Source organism: Antedon mediterranea, chromosome 11 (genome assembly GCF_964355755.1).
Source record: "Antedon mediterranea chromosome 11, ecAntMedi1.1, whole genome shotgun sequence".
NCBI classification, from domain to species: domain Eukaryota; kingdom Metazoa; phylum Echinodermata; class Crinoidea; order Comatulida; family Antedonidae; genus Antedon; species Antedon mediterranea.
The window spans coordinates 9815738-9837261 of NC_092680.1; the positions used below are offsets into that span (position 1 = coordinate 9815738).

The window sequence follows — 21524 nt, forward strand, 5'->3', positions numbered from 1 at the left end:
CCGAAAGTACGAACCAACTTTATATACCATCGAGTACAAATTCTAAAAGTAAGGCGCGATTTACCGAATTTTGCCCTTACGTAAATTTATATATAGATAAGGCTGTCTAAAGTTGTCAATGTTCTCTATATAACAGATATATAATACCCCACTATGACTATTAAATAATCGTTCAAAGTTGGAGTTGCAAAAGGAGGTGGGGAGGCAGAGTTCATTTGAGGGAGATGCTTATTCGAGGGATTTTTTAGTTTTAATAATATCGTAACATTTTTAATCAAATAAAATCCTCTAATAGATATAAAAAGTGGTAAAAAATTAGAACAAATCTTGGTAAATTATAGTTAACAGTGTAATGAATTCTATTATAAATAGTATATACAATATTGTGTGTATAAATGTGGATGGGCGTTTATTAGATAGTTGGGTGGGGGGGGGGGGTGTGTAGGCGATTATTATTCAAAGTGATGTTTTATTGGGGAGGCGTTTATTCAAATAAATACTATCATTATTTAATTTAAACATCTTTTGAAACTAACTTCCGCGACAGTGTAGGCCGTTTCGGCCCAAGAAGGAATTGTTTTAGACAGCTTGCAATATGGGCCCTAATGGGACACAGATAGCCTACAGTTATTCCTGCCAGCTTACTCAATAAAACTCGGCTATCGGGATTTAATTTTTTAACTACTGTACCTTCACCCGCGCGGTCCGATCCGAAAATAAACAAAAAACTAAAATAGCTATAGCCACTAACGACAAACGTAACTGAAACCAGGTAGTTGCAAGGTGAACCTGTGAACTCATCGTGAACCCGGAAATTACTTTGACTGCATACAATTGAAATTGAGTTGAAAATCTACCGATGAATCAGAAATTTTGTTTTAAAACTCTTTATAATACTGTATATTCCTAAGATAGAAATATGGAACAATATCGTAATAGTGAAAACTGTTTTACATTTCGTGGTACACCTGAGATAGTTCAGGTAGGTATACAAGGCAGAAATTTGTTACAAAGTTTTTCCATTGTGCTCGCCTATGTCAGAATTAACCATAATTTATATATAGATTCTAATTTACAGATCTCATTTCTTTTCATGAAACTGAAACTTGATAGGAGACAGGACCACAATATAAAACAAGTGTGTAAAGTTCATAAGATACATATAGATGAGGGCGCTAGATAATTATTTTAGATTAGCCCTCTAGCGATAACCTTCGACATGATCGGAGGATGATGGCAAAAAAAACCATGTGTTAAAGATGGTTTCGTAGTTCTATAGGGGAACTAAACATCCAAAGTGTAGTTTAAAGTATAGTTTCATAGGGAAACTAGATAGATACTTTAAGATAATATTGTTAATAGATAAAGGAAGATTTCAAGTGTACTAGGAAGGTTCAGAAGTTTCGGTACGTTTTTTCTGATTGTAATATTGATCACTAGGCCTGTGTTAATTTCACTTTAATTAACGACTAGCGGTTCATCATGGCGACGGCTTGTCGTCTCTCTGTTCTTCAATATTGAAATTGAGAATGATCTCATTATATAACTTGTTGATGGCGATGTCGACATATTATTGTTTGTTAAATCTTTATATTGTTAACGTTTATAGGCTGAGTAGCATAAGCTACCGTCAGCAATCATAATATTGTATTATAGTAGGCCTATATAGTTGACGTTGGTCAATTTAGACTAGCCACCACTCGGTGCATGGAGCACACGCTGTTCAGCTAGTTACGGTTGCCATGACAACAGGGATCAGCTCGATTCCTCAGTTTAGGCTAATTACGTTTGTTATTGTTTTTATCATTGTTTAGAAACCTCTCAATCCTCGACCATACTCAAATTAAAGAAAGAAAGAGAAAAGAATAAAGATACTTTGACAGATTTTACTGAGCATCGTGATTGTTGTTAATATCTGCCTGACTTATCCTGTACACCTGTTAACATTTCGAAACTTGACAATGTCAAGCACACAGAGTTCGACTAGAAGTAGCCAATTAGAGATATCAGCAGCAGAAGCAAGAGCTGAATTGGCGGTTGCTAAGGCGAGAGCTCAATATAATAAGAAGACCTTACAGAAAATATTAGAACTTGAACAAATAGAAGAAGAGGGTAAATTAGCCGTAGCAAAAGCCCGCTCAGATGCCTTGGACAAAGAGCTAGAACGATTGTCCATTACGGCTGAGGATACACCTCAGGTACCAAATACTGATGCGGTCGATAAGGTTAGTCAATACCTTGACTCATTAGACGAAAACAAAGCGGTACAGCCTGTCTTAGAACCAGTACCACCTACATTATCACCTAATGCAACATCATGGTTTCCAAGGGCAAACCCAACTACAGATCAGACCACAGTTACACCTACCCTTTGCAAAAAAGCCGTATACGATCCGTATACGCTGAAAACGTATACGACGTATACGGATCGTATACGATTTCACTGTTTACATTATTTCCACTCTGTTGCTCCACAAAGAGTTGGCGTCGTATACGTTTAGCATACGTAACGTATACGTTGTTTATTCATGATAAGAATATCGTATACGGGACGTATACGAATCATATACGAACAAACTAGGCCATTTTATAAATTATAATAGCAGTAATGAGTAGAATAGAGCTAAATAAAACATTTAAATTGTAATTACAACAAATACGTACGTAGGCTCTGGCCTAGGGCTAGGCCTCTAACTAGCTAGCACCAGCCATTAGATAGGCCTAGTCTAGTAGTATTGATTATTAATAAGTAGTAGGAGCTAGAACATAAGATCATATTTATTTCTATATTTATTAGATAGCCTAGGCTACCGATAAAATTCAAACAACGTTTTTCGCAAGTAAATAAAGTACGCTAAACAGGTATACTACTAGGTAGGCCTAGAAAAAACAAGGGGCCATTTTCACAAATCGACGATGTTGTTTGCAGTTTTCCTTTATAAAATATGACAGAGGTCAGCAAGTGCAGCCGCCGCCGACGACCGAGCGTCGCTCGGTTGTCTACAGTTCCAAATCGTGGTCGACTCGGCTCCCTGGTGGCCAATCATGCATATCATCGGGTGAAACATCGGGTTCGTCGTTCTCAATTCGTCACGCCACGTGCGAGCTTTGGGTGGTCAAATTACATCGTTATGTTAAGCGATATTATTCCGCGACGTGTGTTTGTAGCAATGGAAATGGAGTAACAATAATTCGGCAATGCCGAAGAGGAAAACCATGACCCAAAACAGAAGTAAGGTCATTATAATAATTATTATTTAACGATGAATACATTCGGATTTTGAATATATATAAATTGTATGAATTATGAATTATATATGAATAAAAAAAAAACACAATTAGTGGTGATAGTAAATACAATTATATCGAATCTCAATTTATAGCGAACAGATTGAATTGCTTTCATTATTTCTGCTTGGTGATTAAGAAATCATAAAACATATCTTTCTTTATTTTCATGGTATTCCAATAATTGTTTAAAAAATAACTACCCTCAACTTTAAATAACAAATTAAATAAGTCTACTAAACATTGTTGATTTCCCATGGACCCAACAATACCCCAACTATTTCATTAATAATTGTTTATTTGTAACAGTTTATTTGAAATCCTTGTCCTTTGTTAATTCAATTGTGTGACAATTAAATTAGATTGTACATGCTTATGCTGTATATTATGTAAAAAGATGATTCATGGTATATATCAGATTCTTAAAAAAGATCAACACTTTGAATTCTTAAAATGTGTTCTATCTTTATTTGGAGTTAGACTCGTACTACATTCATTAAAATGATAAACAAATAGCCGGCAGGCGTGTGTACAGAGGGGGCTTATCAATGATGGAGGCATAAAAATGGGGGCGTAGGGTACCATTTTACCAGGGAGATGTAAAATAATTATTTAACAAACATTTAACTGGTTGGTTTTACTGCGTTCGCGTACAATTTATCATTTGGATTTTTTAAGTTATATGTAGGTTATGTTAAATTGTATTTATCAGTGACAACTCTAGGAAATTTACAGCAATTAGTTCTGTATGCCTAAAATAGTAAAATGCTCTAAATAAAAACGTCGGAGCTTCTTTTTTGTATTTCTGGCTGTTGAATGTTTTGTTGGCACCCCCTAACTCTGCAACGATGATATCCATAATGCATCGTATTTCCATTTCACCGTTCTTGATATACTACTAGCTAGAGTAGGTTATTAAAATAATACAATATAACCAAATCTAATATATGGGGGAAAGCTAGCTAGCTTATTTTCACAATGAGTGTACCACAGACTCTTTTCCTTGGCGTATTTTCCCCAGGCCTAGTTAACTCTTAGTTTACTAGAGCTGCTGCAGTAGCTATAGTATACTGCATATTCGATATATACAATTACAATATGCCTATAGCCTAGCTAGCTAGAAGTCATCGAATTTACTATCTACCTGGGCCTACTGTAACTAGGCCTACATCCCATTTTTTATTTTTTTTTATGGTGAGTCAAAACCCGTAGCCAAAAAATCAACAATGATGATTGAAAATGAATGAAATCTGATCCATCCATGTGATGCATGTATGCAGCGCACATAACACAGGCACGTTTTGGGCGAATTTATTTGGATCATTCCATATATATAATAGGGAGCCACATGTATTCTACATTTTTATTAAATCGTAATTTATGGATTTTACTTACTCGTTTTAAATTTAATATACTGCGGGCCCAATTTAATATTTACTTATTTATTTCCAAGTACATTAATATTATTTAAAGTACTTTCAAATTAATAACAGCACATTTTGTGTGATTCACTTATTAATGGAACATACAAAAGGTAAAGAAATAGCAGAGGGGATAAGCAAGGCAGAACAGCCTGGGTGGGTTTTTATGCTTGCTAGAAAAACAACGTCTAGTAAAATACAGCACCAAATTTTCATTCGCGAAAACTATGAACTAAATCATCATAGGGAATTTAATGTACATATACCGACTGAAAAACCCCCAAATTGTACATTAATTATTGAAGTCAAGATGCTCCTGCGATCGTAAACGTATGCTATCGTCGTCTTGTAAAAAGAGGGACAGTCCCTTTTCGCTTGGTAATACGATGCAGTTTGTATACACGCGTCGTCGTATACGGATCGTATACGGAGCGTATAATTAGGAAATTGTTTATAAATGATCGTATACGGTTCGTATATGTTTATTATGCGGGCAGGAACTTCCGAATTGACGTATACGTTTCGTATACGAAGTGGACTTCCTATACGAAACATATACGAAACGTATGTAAATCGTATACGTTCGTATACGGTTTTTTTGCAAAGGGTAAACCCGAAATAAGCTCTGCACCTTACCCGATTACACCTACTCCAGCCGTTGAACAGACCAATAATATACTACTACAGAATTTGATTGAAAAACAGGGAGAAGTACTGTCCCAATGGTTGATACAAACAAGTCTACCTAAAAGGGGACTTACAAAATTTGACGGCAACCCAATGGATTATGGACGATTTAAGAGAGCCTTTGAGCACGAGGTGGAAGGCAAGGTTCGCAGCGAGAGAGACAAACTGTACTACTTAGAACAATATACAACTGGTGAGGTGAATAATCTGGTCAAGAGCTATTTAGCTATGGATCCTGGAGAAGGCTTTAGACAAGCGAAGCAGGCGCTAATAGATAAATACGGTAATCCATTCAGATTGGCGGATGCCTATATTACATCATTAAAGGACTTTCCTGAGATAAAGGCAGAGGATAAAGATTCTTTGTCCAGATACTCATTACTACTTATCGAATGTAAGAACTCCATGTCCAGTCTCGATCATTTACAAGAATTAAATCATACAAGTAGCATACAGACCCTCACGTTGAAACTGCCTTACCGCATGAGAGACAAATGGAGGACCAAAACAGACCTTATTCAAGAAACCAGAAGGGTACAATTTGACGACTTTGTACTATTCGTAGAAAAACAGTCCAGGATTCTTAGTAATCCTACGTTTGGGAACATTAAAGACGAAAAGGTATCTCAGCGCAAACCACCACATAGACCAAAGGGAGCTTATGCTGCAGTCGAAGTACAAAGAGACTGTCTTTACTGCAGTAAAGGCGCACACAGAATAGAAGAATGCAGGAAATTCGACAACCTGCAAAGACCAGAGAAACTAACCTACATTAAAGAACACAGATTATGCTACGGCTGCTTAACTACTGGTCACTTGGCTAAACATTGCAACAGTCGCCACACGTGCACCAAATGTAAGAGGAGGCACCCAACCACGCTCCACCAAGACCCAGTTGTCAACACTGAAACGACAAACAAGAATAACGATAAGCAGCCTAACCAACTGCAAGCTGCGTGTGCCAAGATAAATCAAGGAGAATGTGCCTTGGCAGTGATCCCAGTTCGCGTAAGCGTTGGATGCTCACACCAAGTAGAAACATACGCCTTTCTAGATCCAGGGAGCACCATTTCGTTTTGCTCAGAGGCACTCGTAAAACAACTTGGCGTTGGTGGAAGGAATGAATGTATCACCATTGACACGATGGGGTCTACGTACCGATTAACAACAAAGGCGGTAAAGGGACTAAAGGTAACTTCCCTAGACAACAGAAATATGGAAACTGTTATACACACTGCATATACTAAGAGCAACTTACCTATTCAGAAGGGTCTTGGTGGAGCGTGGTTGGGTGCCTCCTCTTACATTTGGTGCACGTGTGGCGACTGTTGCAATGTTTAGCCAAGTGACCAGTAGTTAAGCAGCCGTAGCATAATCTGTGTTCTTTAATGTAGGTTAGTTTCTCTGGTCTTTGCAGGTTGTCGAATTTCCTGCATTCTTCTATTCTGTGTGCGCCTTTACTGCAGTAAAGACAGTCTCTTTGTACTTCGACTGCAGCATAAGCTCCCTTTGGTCTATGTGGTGGTTTGCGCTGAGATACCTTTTCGTCTTTAATGTTCCTAAACAATCGGACATCGACAAGTGGCCACATTTACAAGGCGTAAAAATACCCCAGATAGATAAAGGTAAAGAAGTGGGTCTACTGATAGGCATGGGTGTAGCAAGTGCTTATACACCTCTGGAAGTAAAAACAGGACCTATCGACGCTCCCATGCAACCAGAACTAACCTGGGGTGGATCGTTTGGAACTTGATTGGTAACCACGAAAGTAGTCACCCATACCCAGCAAACTTCGTTGGAAGAAATGTAGAAAAGTCTACTTACGACACGTTGGAGAAGTTAGTAAAAAGGTGCACCGAGATTGACTTCCCAGAAAGTGGTTTGGATCTTACACAAAACCATTCTGTTGAAGATAAATTATTCCTCAGGAAAGTAAACGAAAGCATAGTGAAGGGACCCGACAATCACTTTACAATTAGCCTTCCCTTTAGACGCAATGAAGTGGTCATGCCTGACAACAGACTACAAGCAGTCAAACGACTAGAGTCATTATGTCGTCGTCTGAAGGCAGATAAACCATATGCAATGGAATACATCAACTACATGGATGAATTGCTAACCAAGGGATATGCAGAGATAGTACCACCTGACGAAATTATACAAGATGGACACAAATGGTATATCCCTCACCATGGCGTTTACAATCCCCAGAAACCTGGGAAATTAAGAGTGGTTTTCGACTGTGGAGCAAGATATCAGGGAGTAGCTCTTAATGATGTTTTGTTACCCGGACCAAACCTGACTAGCAACCTATTGGGGGTGCTACTCCGTTTCAGGGAAGAAGAAGTTGCCATAATTGCCGATGTGGAAAAGATGTTCCACCAAGTCAAAGTACCGGAAAGTGATAGAAACTTCCTCAGATTTCTATGGTTCCCAAATGGAAACATTTATGCTACTCCCGTAGAATATAGAATGACCGTGCACCTATTCGGATCAACCTCGTCACCCTCATGTGCAAATAAGGCACTACAACAGACAGCAGCCGACTGTTCTATTTCAGAAATCCAAGAAAACACCAAGAAAACATTGTTACGTAACTTCTACGTAGATGATCTGTTAAAGAGTGTTGAGAATCCGGAGACAGGAGTGGAACTTATTAAGCAGCTGAGAATACTATGCCAAGATGGAGGATTTCGTTTGACAAAATGGACCAGCAATTCAAAGAAAGTAATAAACACTATACCAGAATCTGAATGGTCAAAGGAACTTCAGTCAATTAATCTACATGAAGAAATCATACCATGTGAAAGAGCATTAGGCATTAAATGGCATCCAGAAGAAGATTATTTATATTTCGAAGCTCCAACCAGAGAGCAACCTGTCACAAGGAGAGGAATCTTATCTACAATAAGTTCTGTTTTTGACCCAATGGGCTTAATAGCACCAGTTATCCTACCGGCGAAGATATTACTTCAAGAAGTAATGCGAGATAACAAAGGCTGGGATGAACCCATTGGAAGAATTAAAACTTATTTCTAACATCAAGATACCAAGATGCGTTAACTTGAATTGTGCAAAGAGACCATGTCAACTCCATATGTTCGCAGACGCTAGTGAAAGGGGCTACGGAATAGTCGCCTACGTACGATGTGTAGTAGATGGAGCCATTACCTGCAACAATCTGTATAGCCGTTCAAGAGTTTCACCACTCAAGCGAATGACAATACCACGACTTGAGGTTACAGCAGCGACATTGGCGGTTAAGAGTGCAAGCTTAATCCAATCTGAAATAGATTACAACTTTGACGATATCCTTTTCTGGACTGATAGCATGTTGGTGATCAACTATATTAACAATGTGAGTACAAGATTCAGTACCTTTGTTGCTAATCGACTAAATGTTATACAAGAAGGATCTACTACGAGTCAATGGAGACATGTTGGTACTAAAGATAACCCTGCTGACATCGCCTCAAGAGGACTGAAACTAGGAAGAATCGAAAATGAGAAAATGTGGTTACGAGGGCCGGAATTCCTCTGGCAGGAAACAAACCAGTGGCCTCAACAAATTCAAGGTAGCCATAATTTGAAGATAGATGATCCTGAAGTCAAGAAGGTTGCATGCCCAGTCTTGCCTTATGCTGATACACTAGAAACCTTGGCGAAACACTATTCATCTTGGAGTCGCCTACGTAGAGCCACCGCCTGGATGATAAAGTTAAAACAGGTTCTTCGCAAGAAGGATGTAGACAGAAAATATCTGACGGTATCCGAACTAGAAGCAGCTGAAGTGTCTCTCGTAAGAAATGTTCAAAGAAGGAGTTACATAGAAGAGATTAAATCATTGGAAGCTGGTAATCAAATCAAGAAATCAAGTCCATTAGTAAAACTTGATCCATTTTTGAAAAATGGCGTTCTAAAGGTAGGAGGTCGCTTGAGAAGAGCAGAGTTGGGTTCGCCTAAACACCAAATGATCCTGCCTAAGAACTCTCATGTTTCTCAGTTAATAATACGAGAGATGCACAGAAATCTTGGCCATTGTGGCAGAAACCAAATCATAACGCACCTGAGGAAAAAATACTGGATACCTCAAGTGATCTCTGCTACCAGGAAATTAATCAGCAAATGCGTACTATGTAGAAGGTACCACAGAAGAGCGGAAAACCAGAAAATGGCCGACCTGCCGAGTTGTAGAGTAACTGTTGGTGAAAACCCATTCTCACATACTGGAATGGATTACTTTGGACCCTTCGATATAAAAAGGGGAAGAACTATACATAAGAGATATGGAGTAATATTTACCTGTTTGAAAACTAGAGCAATTCACTTGGAAGTATCTCACTCATTGACGACCACTAGTTGCCTCAATGCTCTTCAAGTCAAGTCAAGTCAAGTCAAGTATCATTTATTATCATTTGTTTTAGGAAAAACATAGAAATTCTGTTTGCTCTGTTGGCGGAGCACAATATCCAACGGACACAACACGAACTCAAAAACAAAAACATTACAAAAAAAAAAGTGTCTACATCATATTTAAGGCTCTAATAGATCCTGGAAAGAAACTATTTGTAAATCGTGCCTTATTGGCCTTAATAGAACGAAATCGCCGACCGCTGCGCATCAACTGGAACATACTAGAGGCCGGATGAAATTGATCATCTTTGATAGCCACTGCCTTTTTCAGAAGACGATCCGAAAATATGTTCTCCAAAGGCAGTTGTGCAGATCCAATTATACGCGATGCGGTCTTGACTATTCTATTTAGGTCACGCTTTTCATTTTCGGTAGCGCTACCGAACCATACCGTTAAAGAATACGTTATTACACTCTCTATAACTGACCTATAGAAGGACGACATTATTTCAGAGTTTATACCAAATGATTTAAGTCTACGTAGGAAGTAGATTCTTCTTTGGGCCTTTCTAATAATGTTACGTGTGTTAATATGCCACTTCAGATCATTTGAAATATAAATACCCAAGAATTTAAATTCTTCTACAAACTCAACTGATATACCATTAATAAATATTGGATATTTGACATTAAGTGATTTACGGAAGTCTACAACCATTTCTTTAGTCTTAGATACATTCAAGAACAGATTGTTTTCGTTACACCAGTCTACAACTCGTTTAACTTGGTTGCGATAATTAGACTCATCACTGTCATCATTGATTAGACCTACAATGGTAGTATCATCCGCAAATTTAGCGATATGACAGTTACTGTAGTAGGTAACACAGTCATAGGTAAATAAAGTAAAAAGAAAGGGCGACAGTACACAGCCCTGTGGTACACCTGTATTTATAATACGCTTATCTGATATAATGGTACCCACTTTATAGTACGTTGGGGTCGATCAGTTAAAAAGTTTAACACCCAGTTACATATAGAAATATCGAAACCGATTTCAACCATCTTAGTGTGTAACTTATACGGTACAATCGTATTAAATGCTGAACTAAAATCTATATATAAAATCCTTGCATATCTTTTATCACGTTCGAGATGCTCTAATTTCCTATGCAAAGTGATCGATACAGCATCTTCGGTAGACCGGTTTGGTCTATAGGCGAACTGATATTGGTCAAGATCTCGAGGACACTTGGCCTTTAGGTAATTAAGGACTATATGTTCAAAGCATTTCATCAGAACCGATGTTAATGTTATAGGTCGATAATCATTCAGGGTTTCGATTGGGGAACGTTTCGGAATTGGAACTATTATAGAATCTTTAAAACATCGCGGAATAATTTGAGATATAAGAGAGAAATTGAAAATGTATGTAAAAATATGGGCAATCTGTTTGCAACAATGTTTAACAAGCTTAGGGGATATACCGTCTGGACCAGCTGACTTATTTGACTTACACCTACTAAACTCAATACAAGTATTCTCTTCAAGAACAACTAACGGTACATCATTACCATTTTCATAATTATTGTCTTGATGGAGAGGGGGAGTGTCAAAACGACTGAAGAAATCATTCAGTCGTTGGGGTAGGTCATCATTTGAGTTAATTTTATCAGATTTTGGTTTGTAGTTAGTTATTTTATTTAAGCTTTTCCATAACTCTCTGGAATCGCCGGAAGATATATCTTCCTCTAACCTATTTTTATATTCTCTCTTGGCTTTATTTATTCCCTTTCTTAACTCGTATTTTGATTTCCTAAATAGATCCTTATCATTTGATCTGAAAGCCCTGTCTCTATTTCGTATCAGATCCTTAATAGACTTATTAAACCATGGGTTTTGATTTGGATATATCTTAACTACGTCTTTATCAATACATATGTCCTGGCAGAATTTAATATATGAAATAACGGATTCAGTACATAAGTTAATGTCCGAACTGTCCTTAAAAGCATTCCAGTCTGTACAATCAAAGCAGCCTTGTAGTTTCATAATATTATCCGGTGTCCATTTGCTAATCATGCGTGATTTGACAGCCTCGCGCTTGAACTGACATCTGTATCGTGGTATCATGTAAATTAGGTTGTGGTCGGACTCGCCAAGTGGAGGTCGCTTTAGTGACCTGTAAGCATCTTTAATTGTTGTATAACAATGATCCAAGATGTTATTGTTCCGGGTCGCAACCGTAACATGTTGAAACAATTTGGGGAGCGTTTTCTTCAAATTTACGTGGTTGAAATCACCTAATATTATGGAAGTTGCATTTGGATGTTTTAATTCGTTGTCAGTTACTATAGTAGATAGTTGGGTAGCCGCGGATTCTGCATTTGCATCAGGAGGTATGTAGACTACTGTTATGATTAGCGACGTCAACTCTCGTGGTAAGTAGAAAGGACGACAGCGAATCGTAAGCGCCTCCAGCTGCGATGTGCATATGGCTGACAGATTCTTTACATCCTTACACCAATTTTGATTAACAAGTAGACATACTCCGCCACCGCGGGATTTCCCTACAGCTTCCGAGTCACGATCCTGTCTGTACATCCCAAAATTATGTGGTGTGACGTACTGATCGGGTACATTTTGATCAAGCCAGGTTTCCGTAAATGCGAAAATACAAGAGTTACAAAATTCGCGTTTTGTGTTTAAGCAGCAGGTAAGTTCGTCAAATTTGTTTTTTAGAGATCTCACGTTACCTAAAAAGATACTTGGTAACGGTGATTTCCACGAATCTCGCCTGAGCCTCGCTAAAACACCGCCACGCCTACCTCTTCTTCGCGGGGTTTTCAATACCGGATTTGGTAGGCCTACGTCTTCGGGCTTGAAAAAATCGTTGTAAAGTAGAGACTCGGGCAAGTTGATCGGCCGATTTGACACATTTTCTCTAATATTTACCAATTCAATCCTGGTATAAGTGATTATAGCACCAATATCATCCACAAGAAAAGACAAAAACACAGAACACATTAACAGAGCCAACAGAGCTGTGTCACCATTGAACGGCGCCATCATGTCGACGTTTTACCGCAAGGAGAGGCCCAATACGCATGATAATGTCAGACAATGGAACAAACCTCATTGGTGCCAAGAATGAGCTGAAAAAGGCAATTAAGGAGCTCGACCCAAGGGAAATCCAAAGTAATATGCTTCGACAAAATATAGACTGGAAATTTAATCCGCCTTCCGCTTCACACTACGGTGGCACATGGGAGAGAATGATTCGTTCTGTTCGGAAGGTCTTATATAGTGTTCTGAAGGAGCAACCAATGGAGCTAGATGACGAAGGACTTCCAACAGTATTTTGTGAAGTTGAAGGAATTGTCAATAGCAGACCGTTGACGATTATATCAGACCATTAGATAAAGATCCGTTAACACCTAACCACTTTCTTGTGGGAAACAAGCAAACATCAATGGAACCAGGCGTGTTCGAAAGAAAGGAACTAGTAAAGGGATGGAGACAAATTCAGTATTTAACAAATCTCTTCTGGAGACGTTGGTCCAAGGAATATTTGGTAACACTTCAGGAACGACAGAGATGGTTTCACCAGAGAAAAAATGTGAATGTAGGAGAAATTGTGTTGATATGCGACAACAACTCACCAAGAGGACAATGGCCAATGGGCAGAGTGGTGGAGGTATACCCCGATGAGAAAGGTTATGTTAGAGCAGTGAAGCTCAAGACAAGCACATCTGAACTGAAGAGACCAATTACTAAGTTGGTGGTGTTGTTAGAAGCAAATTCTCCATAATTATTTATGTCATAATATAGCTAACAAGTAAATCTTACGCTATTTAGTTAACGATGATACAAATTTTTAAACGAGACTAATTATTAAGATTAATAATTGTTTTTGCAGTTTGCTAATGCTCATTTTATGTTATTCGCATTAGGAGGGCCGGTGTAAAGTTCATAAGATACATATAGATGAGGGCGTTAGATAATTATTTTAGATTAGCCCTCTAGCGATGACCTTCGACATGATCGGAGGATGGCAAAAAATGGTTTCGTAGTTCTATAGGGGAACTAAACATCCAAAGTGTAGTTTAAAGTATAGTTTCATAGGGAAACTAGATAGATACTTTAAGATATATTGTTAATAGATAGAGGAAGATTTCAAGTGTACTAGGAAGGTTCAGAAGTTTCGGTACGTTTTTTCTGATTGTAATATTGATCACTAGGCCTGTGTTAATTTCACTTTAATTAACGACTAGCGGTTCATCATGGCGACGGCTTGTCGTCTCTCTGTTCTTCAGTATTGAAATTGAGAATGATCTCATTATATAACTTGTTGATGGCGTTATGTCGACATATTATTGTTTGTTAAATCTTTATATTGTTAACGTTTATAGGCTGAGTAGCATAAGCTACCGTCAGCGATCATAATATTGTATTATAGTAGGCCTATATAGTTGACGTTGGTCAATTTAGACTAGCCACCACTCGGTGCATGGAGCACACGCTGTTCAGCTTGTTACGGTTGCCATGACAACAGGGATCAGCTCGATTCCTCAGTTTAGGCTAATTACGTTTGTTATTGTTTTTATCATTGTTTAGAAACCTCTCAATCCTCGACCATACTCAAATTAAAGAAAGAAAGAGAAAAGAATAAAGATACTTTGACAGATTTTACTGAGCATCGTGATTGTTGTTATCTGCCTGACTTATCCTGTACACCTGTTAACAAAGTGCATTTATACCTTATTATGAAATCCTGTATAAATATGTTAAATAATAAATGCGTTATTGCTATGTAATTCAATGTCTGAACCTTCAGGGCCATAGTCACCAGTATGGTTGGTAAGTTTTCAACCTGTCAACGTTTGGCAGAAGCTTGAAGGAAATACAGATACAGCTCTGCCTATAAATAACCTTGTAAATGAATGAACTCCTACTTCTCATCTTCTAAAATCTCAACAAATTTCATTAGATATGTACCCCCTACAGACAGACCAGCATTATACACTGGTTTGATGAGTGCACATGGTTGTGGTATAAAAACTCATGTACTAGGGAAAGACAAGAATGCCTGGTGATGACTCTTGCCCGAGATGAGTGGAGGTGGACAGAGATGACATCAAAAAGCAATTATTATGTCGACCCGGTGAACTATATGGCTTTTGGACATGTAGCATTGTGAAAATAGTGTTGAGGCAAGTGCTTTTGTTGAAACTGAACTTGTATTACCTATACAACCAGTGACACAAATATCTTAAATGGAAAACATCTCTAAAGGACAGAAGCACACTAATTCTGCTTTCTCTCTACAACTTGCTTCTACAAATGCAGACAGAGAAAGAGATTCTAAGTTAAGTATCATTTTGTTTGAAAGAGGCTGATCATAAAGATATTAACTTGAATACAGAGAGTCGACGAAATCTAAATGATGTGGTTAAACTACATCCTATGTATATGAGAGGACATGTATGTGTGGCACTTGCTGGATTTACATCAATTGATCAGGGTCATTGAGCGTGGTATCATTGGAATAACACAAATTAATGATTTCATCAGAGCTGGCAAATCTAGTTAACATTTAAAGAGAGATGATATCCTGATTAATGAAGAATGCTGCAATTCGCACAAAGGTGTTTGTTGGCCATGGCATGATGAAATTGGACAGAAAATGTTTGAGGCATTGGTAAAAGTCTTGTAGAAGGCAAACTGTCTATATGGGATCGTAAGAAAAAGACGAATATTGGCAAAAAATATATATGACGGTGAATACAGGTGACAAACTTACCAAAGTAAAAGAGGACTCCTATATAGATTATTTGCCGGTGAAATGAGGTATTTCAGTTATTTTGCCAATTTGTTTCTGAACAAGGTTGTTGGCAACGCAGATCAGTCTGTGGAAGTTTGATGGATACAGTAGTAGAGAACAAAGGAAGGTCAACTTACTGTATTGCATTCAAGATTAGAAATATTTCATGGAAGGACTTTGGCAGAGTTAGTTGTCATTTAACTGAAGAAGTTTATGAGATGTTTTAATATGAAGAAGTGTACTGTCAGTACTGTAGACCTCCTGATGGTCAACATTTTGTGTTAATCACCATGTTGTTGTCATAAGCATATCATTTTGTGTATTTCAATCTAATTTTATTTAACTTATACAAGTTTTAATAAGAAATTTAACCCATTTTTTAAAAATGGCGGCCATTTTAAAATTCAAAATGGCCGACATTTTGTGTTAATCACCAATGTTGTTGTCATAGGCCTATTATTTTATGTTATTTCAATCAACGTCATAACTTGCACATGTTTTAATAAGAAATTTAATCCATTTTTTAAAAATGGCGGCCATTTTGAAATTCAAAATGTCAGAATACCGTACTAATGAATATAGGTTTATAATAATTCTTATATAGCAGAGAACCCATATGAACTTAAAATATTATTCATAATGGGTGTTACTTTGTCCAATATGGTACATTTATTGGATATTTTACGTATTGGCGGCCATCTTGGATTTGACACCCTTAAGCTTTTTAAGAAAAATGACATTACTTTACATCCAAAAGACACTAAATCAGCTGGAATTTTGCTTTTAACAAAAAAATGACACGAAATTACATAGTGGCCTACACTATAATTAGACGGACTCGATTGGTTTGTTATATTTAACATGACCTACCGTTCATCATGTTGTAGTTTAGGTGACAGTAAGCCCCATGTTGATCTGATATCCACAACTTCAGCCTCACAAAGTGCAGCAACGCCTTCCAGAGCAAAGCTTGCTGGGATAGCATGATGACTTTCAGTATAGTCACTAAGAATAGTTGACAACAAATGCAGAAGATCGGGTCCATGTTGGAAAGGTCTGCAAAAATGTAATTGGTATTTTTAGACAAAAGGTCATCATGGTCAATGTTCAATTAGAATTGCAATATATTTACATTCGCATTTATTTGACAGAGGCGCTTATTCTATCATTTATTCAATTCCATCTTTACATTCAAATAGCCTCCAAAAATGGAAGAAAATCAAGAGGAAGAAAAACAATACAATGACAAAATAACTAGAAAGTCCCGAGTAAAAGATTAAAATAATTGATGGGTGTCTTTCAAATGTATCACCCAGTATCATAACACACATCATAATTAGGGAATTTTCCTTTGATAGGTCATATGTGGCTGGTCCGGAGATACAGAATTCGGAATTATGTAACATAAGTCATGTAAAAAAATACCTTGTAATGCATATATCTCTCATAGTTGCCGTCTTTGCCAGTAACTCCTCATTGTACTCAAAAGATTTTGATTGACTTTTTTGCATGTCAAAGGTCAACATTTTTTGAAGATGTGGAAAACATCGATCCTAAATAAGTAAAATTTAAAACAAACCAAAAAATAAATGGCAACAAAAATAGACAACATTTTTGCTGTCAAGTTCAGCCCAAGATTAAAATGCTCATTGTACAATCTAAATGACAAGCAGAGATAGTTATTAAAATTTAGTAGTTTTTGCTATGTTAAAAAAAAAACTAATGTGGATGATGATAGCATAGATTTTTTTTGTAGCGTTACATCGACAGGAAAACAGGCTTTAAGCGTGGTTCCCACTTGAACGCAACAACGTATCGAGCAAAGTGCTGTATTGCGTAATCACAAGTGGGAACCGACGACGCAATAGTGCTGCAAACATCGCAGGTTTGATTTCACGGAGGCAGGGGCAAACACAATTATTAGAAGGGCATTTGCGTAGCTTGCGTTACGTTGCATCGCTAGTGGGAACCAAGCTTTAGGGAGTGAAGTTGAGTCATCCAAAACCCTGACACTAGGTCAGGATTGAACCCTGAATCTTGGGTTGACAATACAACTCTACAACACTTAAAATGGTAGAAACAATGCAACATATTCAACCCTACTTTTACAATTTCTTACCTGAAGTTTCCATAATGCTGATAGTAACCTAATAGAAACAGGAAACATGTCTTGTGTTGCTCCGAGTGACTGAATTACCTTCAAGGCAGGTGAGATGTTATACCTGTGCGTAGCTGTTTGGGGGATGGCGTTCAAAATGAGCATTGTGACTGGAGGCCGGTCTTCAATTCCAAGCAAGTATAGTAATAAAGTTAAAATGACAGGAGACTATGAAGAAAAATATACACTGTCTATTATATACTATAATATTTAATACATTTTAAAAAACGTTTGTTTACACTACAGTACTTCCAAATTTGCAATAAATATTGCTAATACCATCACTTCAGTTAGGTTTTTAGTGAGTGTTTGTTCAGGGGGTGTAAACAAACTAACATACATTCCCAAAAACTACAATTCCTACTGAAATTATCTTTAGGGTATGTGTCAGGTCACAGCAACACTAGTCAGTGACTGCACCTGAACCTATAGGTATAGTCTGACCTGGGAGCAAAAAGGAAGTACATACAGTATATCGCTGGTGTTATTCTGGTGTATATCAGAGGGCTGTTATAAGCCAAAGGCTGGAGGGTGTCCTCCACACTGAAAAGTGATTCCAACAGGAGGGGGAACCAATAAGATGGCATCCGTAAATGTGTTCAAAAACAATATATAAAATAAAAAACAACAATCTAATATAATAAACTAAGACCACATAAATTACACATATTCTTGTCAAAGCACAGTGAAATTTTATAAATTAAATATATTGTTTATAATTGCAATGGAATAATAATTTCTTGGTAATCTAGCATTTTTTGTATACGAGGAATGCGTTTGCGTTTATACACTTAACACGCTGCGTTGCGGATTGTTCTCACGCAGATAGGCTCAACACAGGCATATATTAGTGCGTACTGCGCATAGGGCATTTCTGATTGGTCAATTGCAGCCACCATCTTGTTGGTTCTCTCTCCAAGAAGAATCACTTTTTGAACTGCGAAAACATTGAAGTTTGCAATCTAGCCTTCGGCTATAAAATCTTTGTAATATTTAGATATACTGTACTGTACCTTTGATGGATCCATTCTACCAATTACAAGTAATGTCTGAAGACATCCATCGACTAGCTCTTCCTGTCGCTTCAACAGAATGGATGCTATAGTCAATATCACATGATTTGAGACAGACTTAGAGGTCACTTTTGATTGAATAACTGCCAGCCAATCATGAACTATCAGGTCATTGCCATGGAGATGCAAAATTAGGTTTGTGAATGTTTTAATGTCGGCATAAGAAGGACATACACTTATTCCAGATAGATTTTGTAAACGTATATCAACCTTTGATGGATTCATATTACTATCATCTGATTTGTAGCTTTGAATTAGACTTAGGCAATAGCTGGCTCTCTTTTGAATCGTTGAAAATGGATCTCCATGTAGTGAAATTGAGAGAGGCGGGGAGGAAATCAGTTGAACAAGAGGGAAGGCTAAAAATAAGGCAATGGGTTTGGTGATGTATGAATTTGAAAGAGCTTCTTCAACTGAAAAGACAAGTGTTACCAAAAAAAGTGTCAAATAGAAAGTTATACTGTAGCTACAAAAAACTTTTGCCTAAACTCCTTCTCTATATAAAATATATAATTATTGTATTTTTAGACAAACCATAAGTTAATAATAGATCAATCATAGCCTGATTATAACAAGTTATGCAAAAAGAAAGATTTTGATCACCGCTAAAATGCAAAAACACTCACCAAACTCAAGTAATAATGAGAGTTCCTTTAATGAGGTCGCTTCCAATATCAACCAACCAATCAGTACAATAGTAGACTGAGGAAGGGAATTCCCCTTTACGAGCTTCTGAAGAGTAACCAACAGATCGGAGGTATCCAGTCCAAGTTGTCTGACATGAAGGCATAGAGCTGTGACATAGTTTGATAGTTGTGAAAATAGAGTGCACTCCTCATTGTCATGCCTGCTAGATAACAAGATGGTTGAGAACTGGCCAATGAATGTAGTAATCTCTGCAACACATTGTGAAAGACAAATCTATAACAAAAAATAAGTATGTTTTTTTTTCATTTTTTATACCACACCATCCAACAGAAAACACATAACTGGCAATTACAGAAGTGAAACACCAAGCTTTCAAAAACAGAAGCATTTTATTTTTATGAAAAGTATACAAGTTAAATTTTGTATCATATATATTATAATATGTCTATATACTGTATTAGAATGGCAAATTTGTATGAAAATGTGTTTTTAGACCGATTTCTTTGCAACTGGCGAACTCTGTGTTGGTTAATTCTCTGCCATTTTCCTACGTCACAATTAGGTGACTTAGGTCATTAGCAATATCAAGACAGCAGCACAGTTGATCAGCGCAGCAGCAGAAGGTTTAGACTTTACAATTTACAAAAGCTCAAACGGACGTAAGTACAATACACCGTATGTTTCTACCTTTTACCATTTTTTCTAACACCAAATGCAGTGATAACACTAGCCTAGGTTATGTTTCTCATTTTTTTTTCACTTTTGCTGCAATGATAAACAATATGGTGAAGGTTACAGTATATATGTCTATATATCAATGACTATTTAAGTGATATTACACAGACAGAGGTTAGAAGACTACAGTATATCTTTTGAAACTAACTGCCGTGATAGAGTGTGCCCAAGAAAGAAGACATTACGGCTTGCAACATGGGCAGACATCTCGGTCCTAACGGGACACAGATAGCCTACAATTATTCCTGCCAGCCATTGAGTCGATCTGGATAGAACTGATGCTTCCTAAGACTAAGCCAATCATAGTTGGTTGTGTTTATCGATCGCAAATCTGTACTTAAACTACGTTTGTTGAAAACCTAGAGTCTGACGTTTCAAAACTTAGATCGGATTCAGAGATATATATTTATGTGACACTAACATCGACTACAACAAAAACAATGATCCTATGTTTAAGAAATATTGTGATTTTTTACGACTATTTATTTTCCTACTCGCATAGCGTCCAAATCCGCCACCATTATCGACCACGTTCTAACTAACTCTAAGGAAAAAGTTTGTCAACATGGCTCAATTGGTGCTGGTTTTTTGTGATCACTTATTAATATACTTTACCCGTAAGGTAATGAGAGGACACATAAATAAACATAACACTGTAAAAATAAGATCTTTACATAACTAACTCTAAATAATTGTTAATTAATAAGCTTCGATCTGCTGAATGGCAAAATGTGTACAACTGTAAGAATGTTAATGACGCTTGGTATAATTTAAAGTTTATTTTTACTAGTATCATCGATCAAATAGCTCCGATCAAAGAGGTTAGATTGAAATGTAGGTCTGAACCATGGATCACGGATGATATTTTATTATCTATAAATGAAAGAGATAAGTTACTTCAAAAATTTAGAAAAAACAGAAATGACACGGAAGTTTATAAAGATTTCTGTATTTTAAGAAACAAAGTTCAACGTGAAATTAAAAAAGCAAAAGCAAACTACTTTAGAGTTAAATTAGAAGAGAACAAACATGATTCCAAACAACTGTGGATATACTTAAAACAGCTTGGTGCAAATTCAAAATGTAAATCTAAGAGTAAAGTTGCCCTAGATATTAATGGCACATTGTCACATGATGCTCACGAAGTGGCAAATCATTTTAATATGTTTTTTACGAATATTGCATCAAAACTTCCATCTCAGCTAAAACCCTGTCCAGATTTGTTTGGGATCTCGAAAACAGCATTTAAGGCTTATTATGACAAGAAAGTGAGCGAAAATAAATTTGAAATTAAAGAAGTTACTGAGGAAGAGATTTTGAAGGAGCTTGAAAATCTG

At 37.1% G+C, this 21524-nt stretch overlaps 2 protein-coding genes across 2 annotated transcripts in view; one reads left to right on the top strand and one right to left on the bottom strand.

The window, feature by feature from the left end:
* The window catches only part of LOC140062959 (small ribosomal subunit protein uS19), a 254689-nt gene that overhangs the window by 120866 nt on the left and 112299 nt on the right, over positions 1 to 21524 (top strand). The gene's annotated exons all lie outside the window — the stretch shown is intronic.
* LOC140063269 (focadhesin-like) overlaps positions 1 to 21524 on the bottom strand; it is a 63416-nt gene that overhangs the window by 16276 nt on the left and 25616 nt on the right. Inside the window, exons 6-10 of the mRNA XM_072109805.1 lie at positions 19431 to 19725; positions 18745 to 19217; positions 17693 to 17899; positions 16999 to 17126; positions 16444 to 16629 (exon numbers count right to left, since the gene is read on the bottom strand). Coding sequence (XP_071965906.1) covers positions 16444 to 16629; positions 16999 to 17126; positions 17693 to 17899; positions 18745 to 19217; positions 19431 to 19725 — 1289 coding nt within the window. The remainder of the gene's footprint in view (positions 1 to 16443; positions 16630 to 16998; positions 17127 to 17692; positions 17900 to 18744; positions 19218 to 19430; positions 19726 to 21524) is intronic.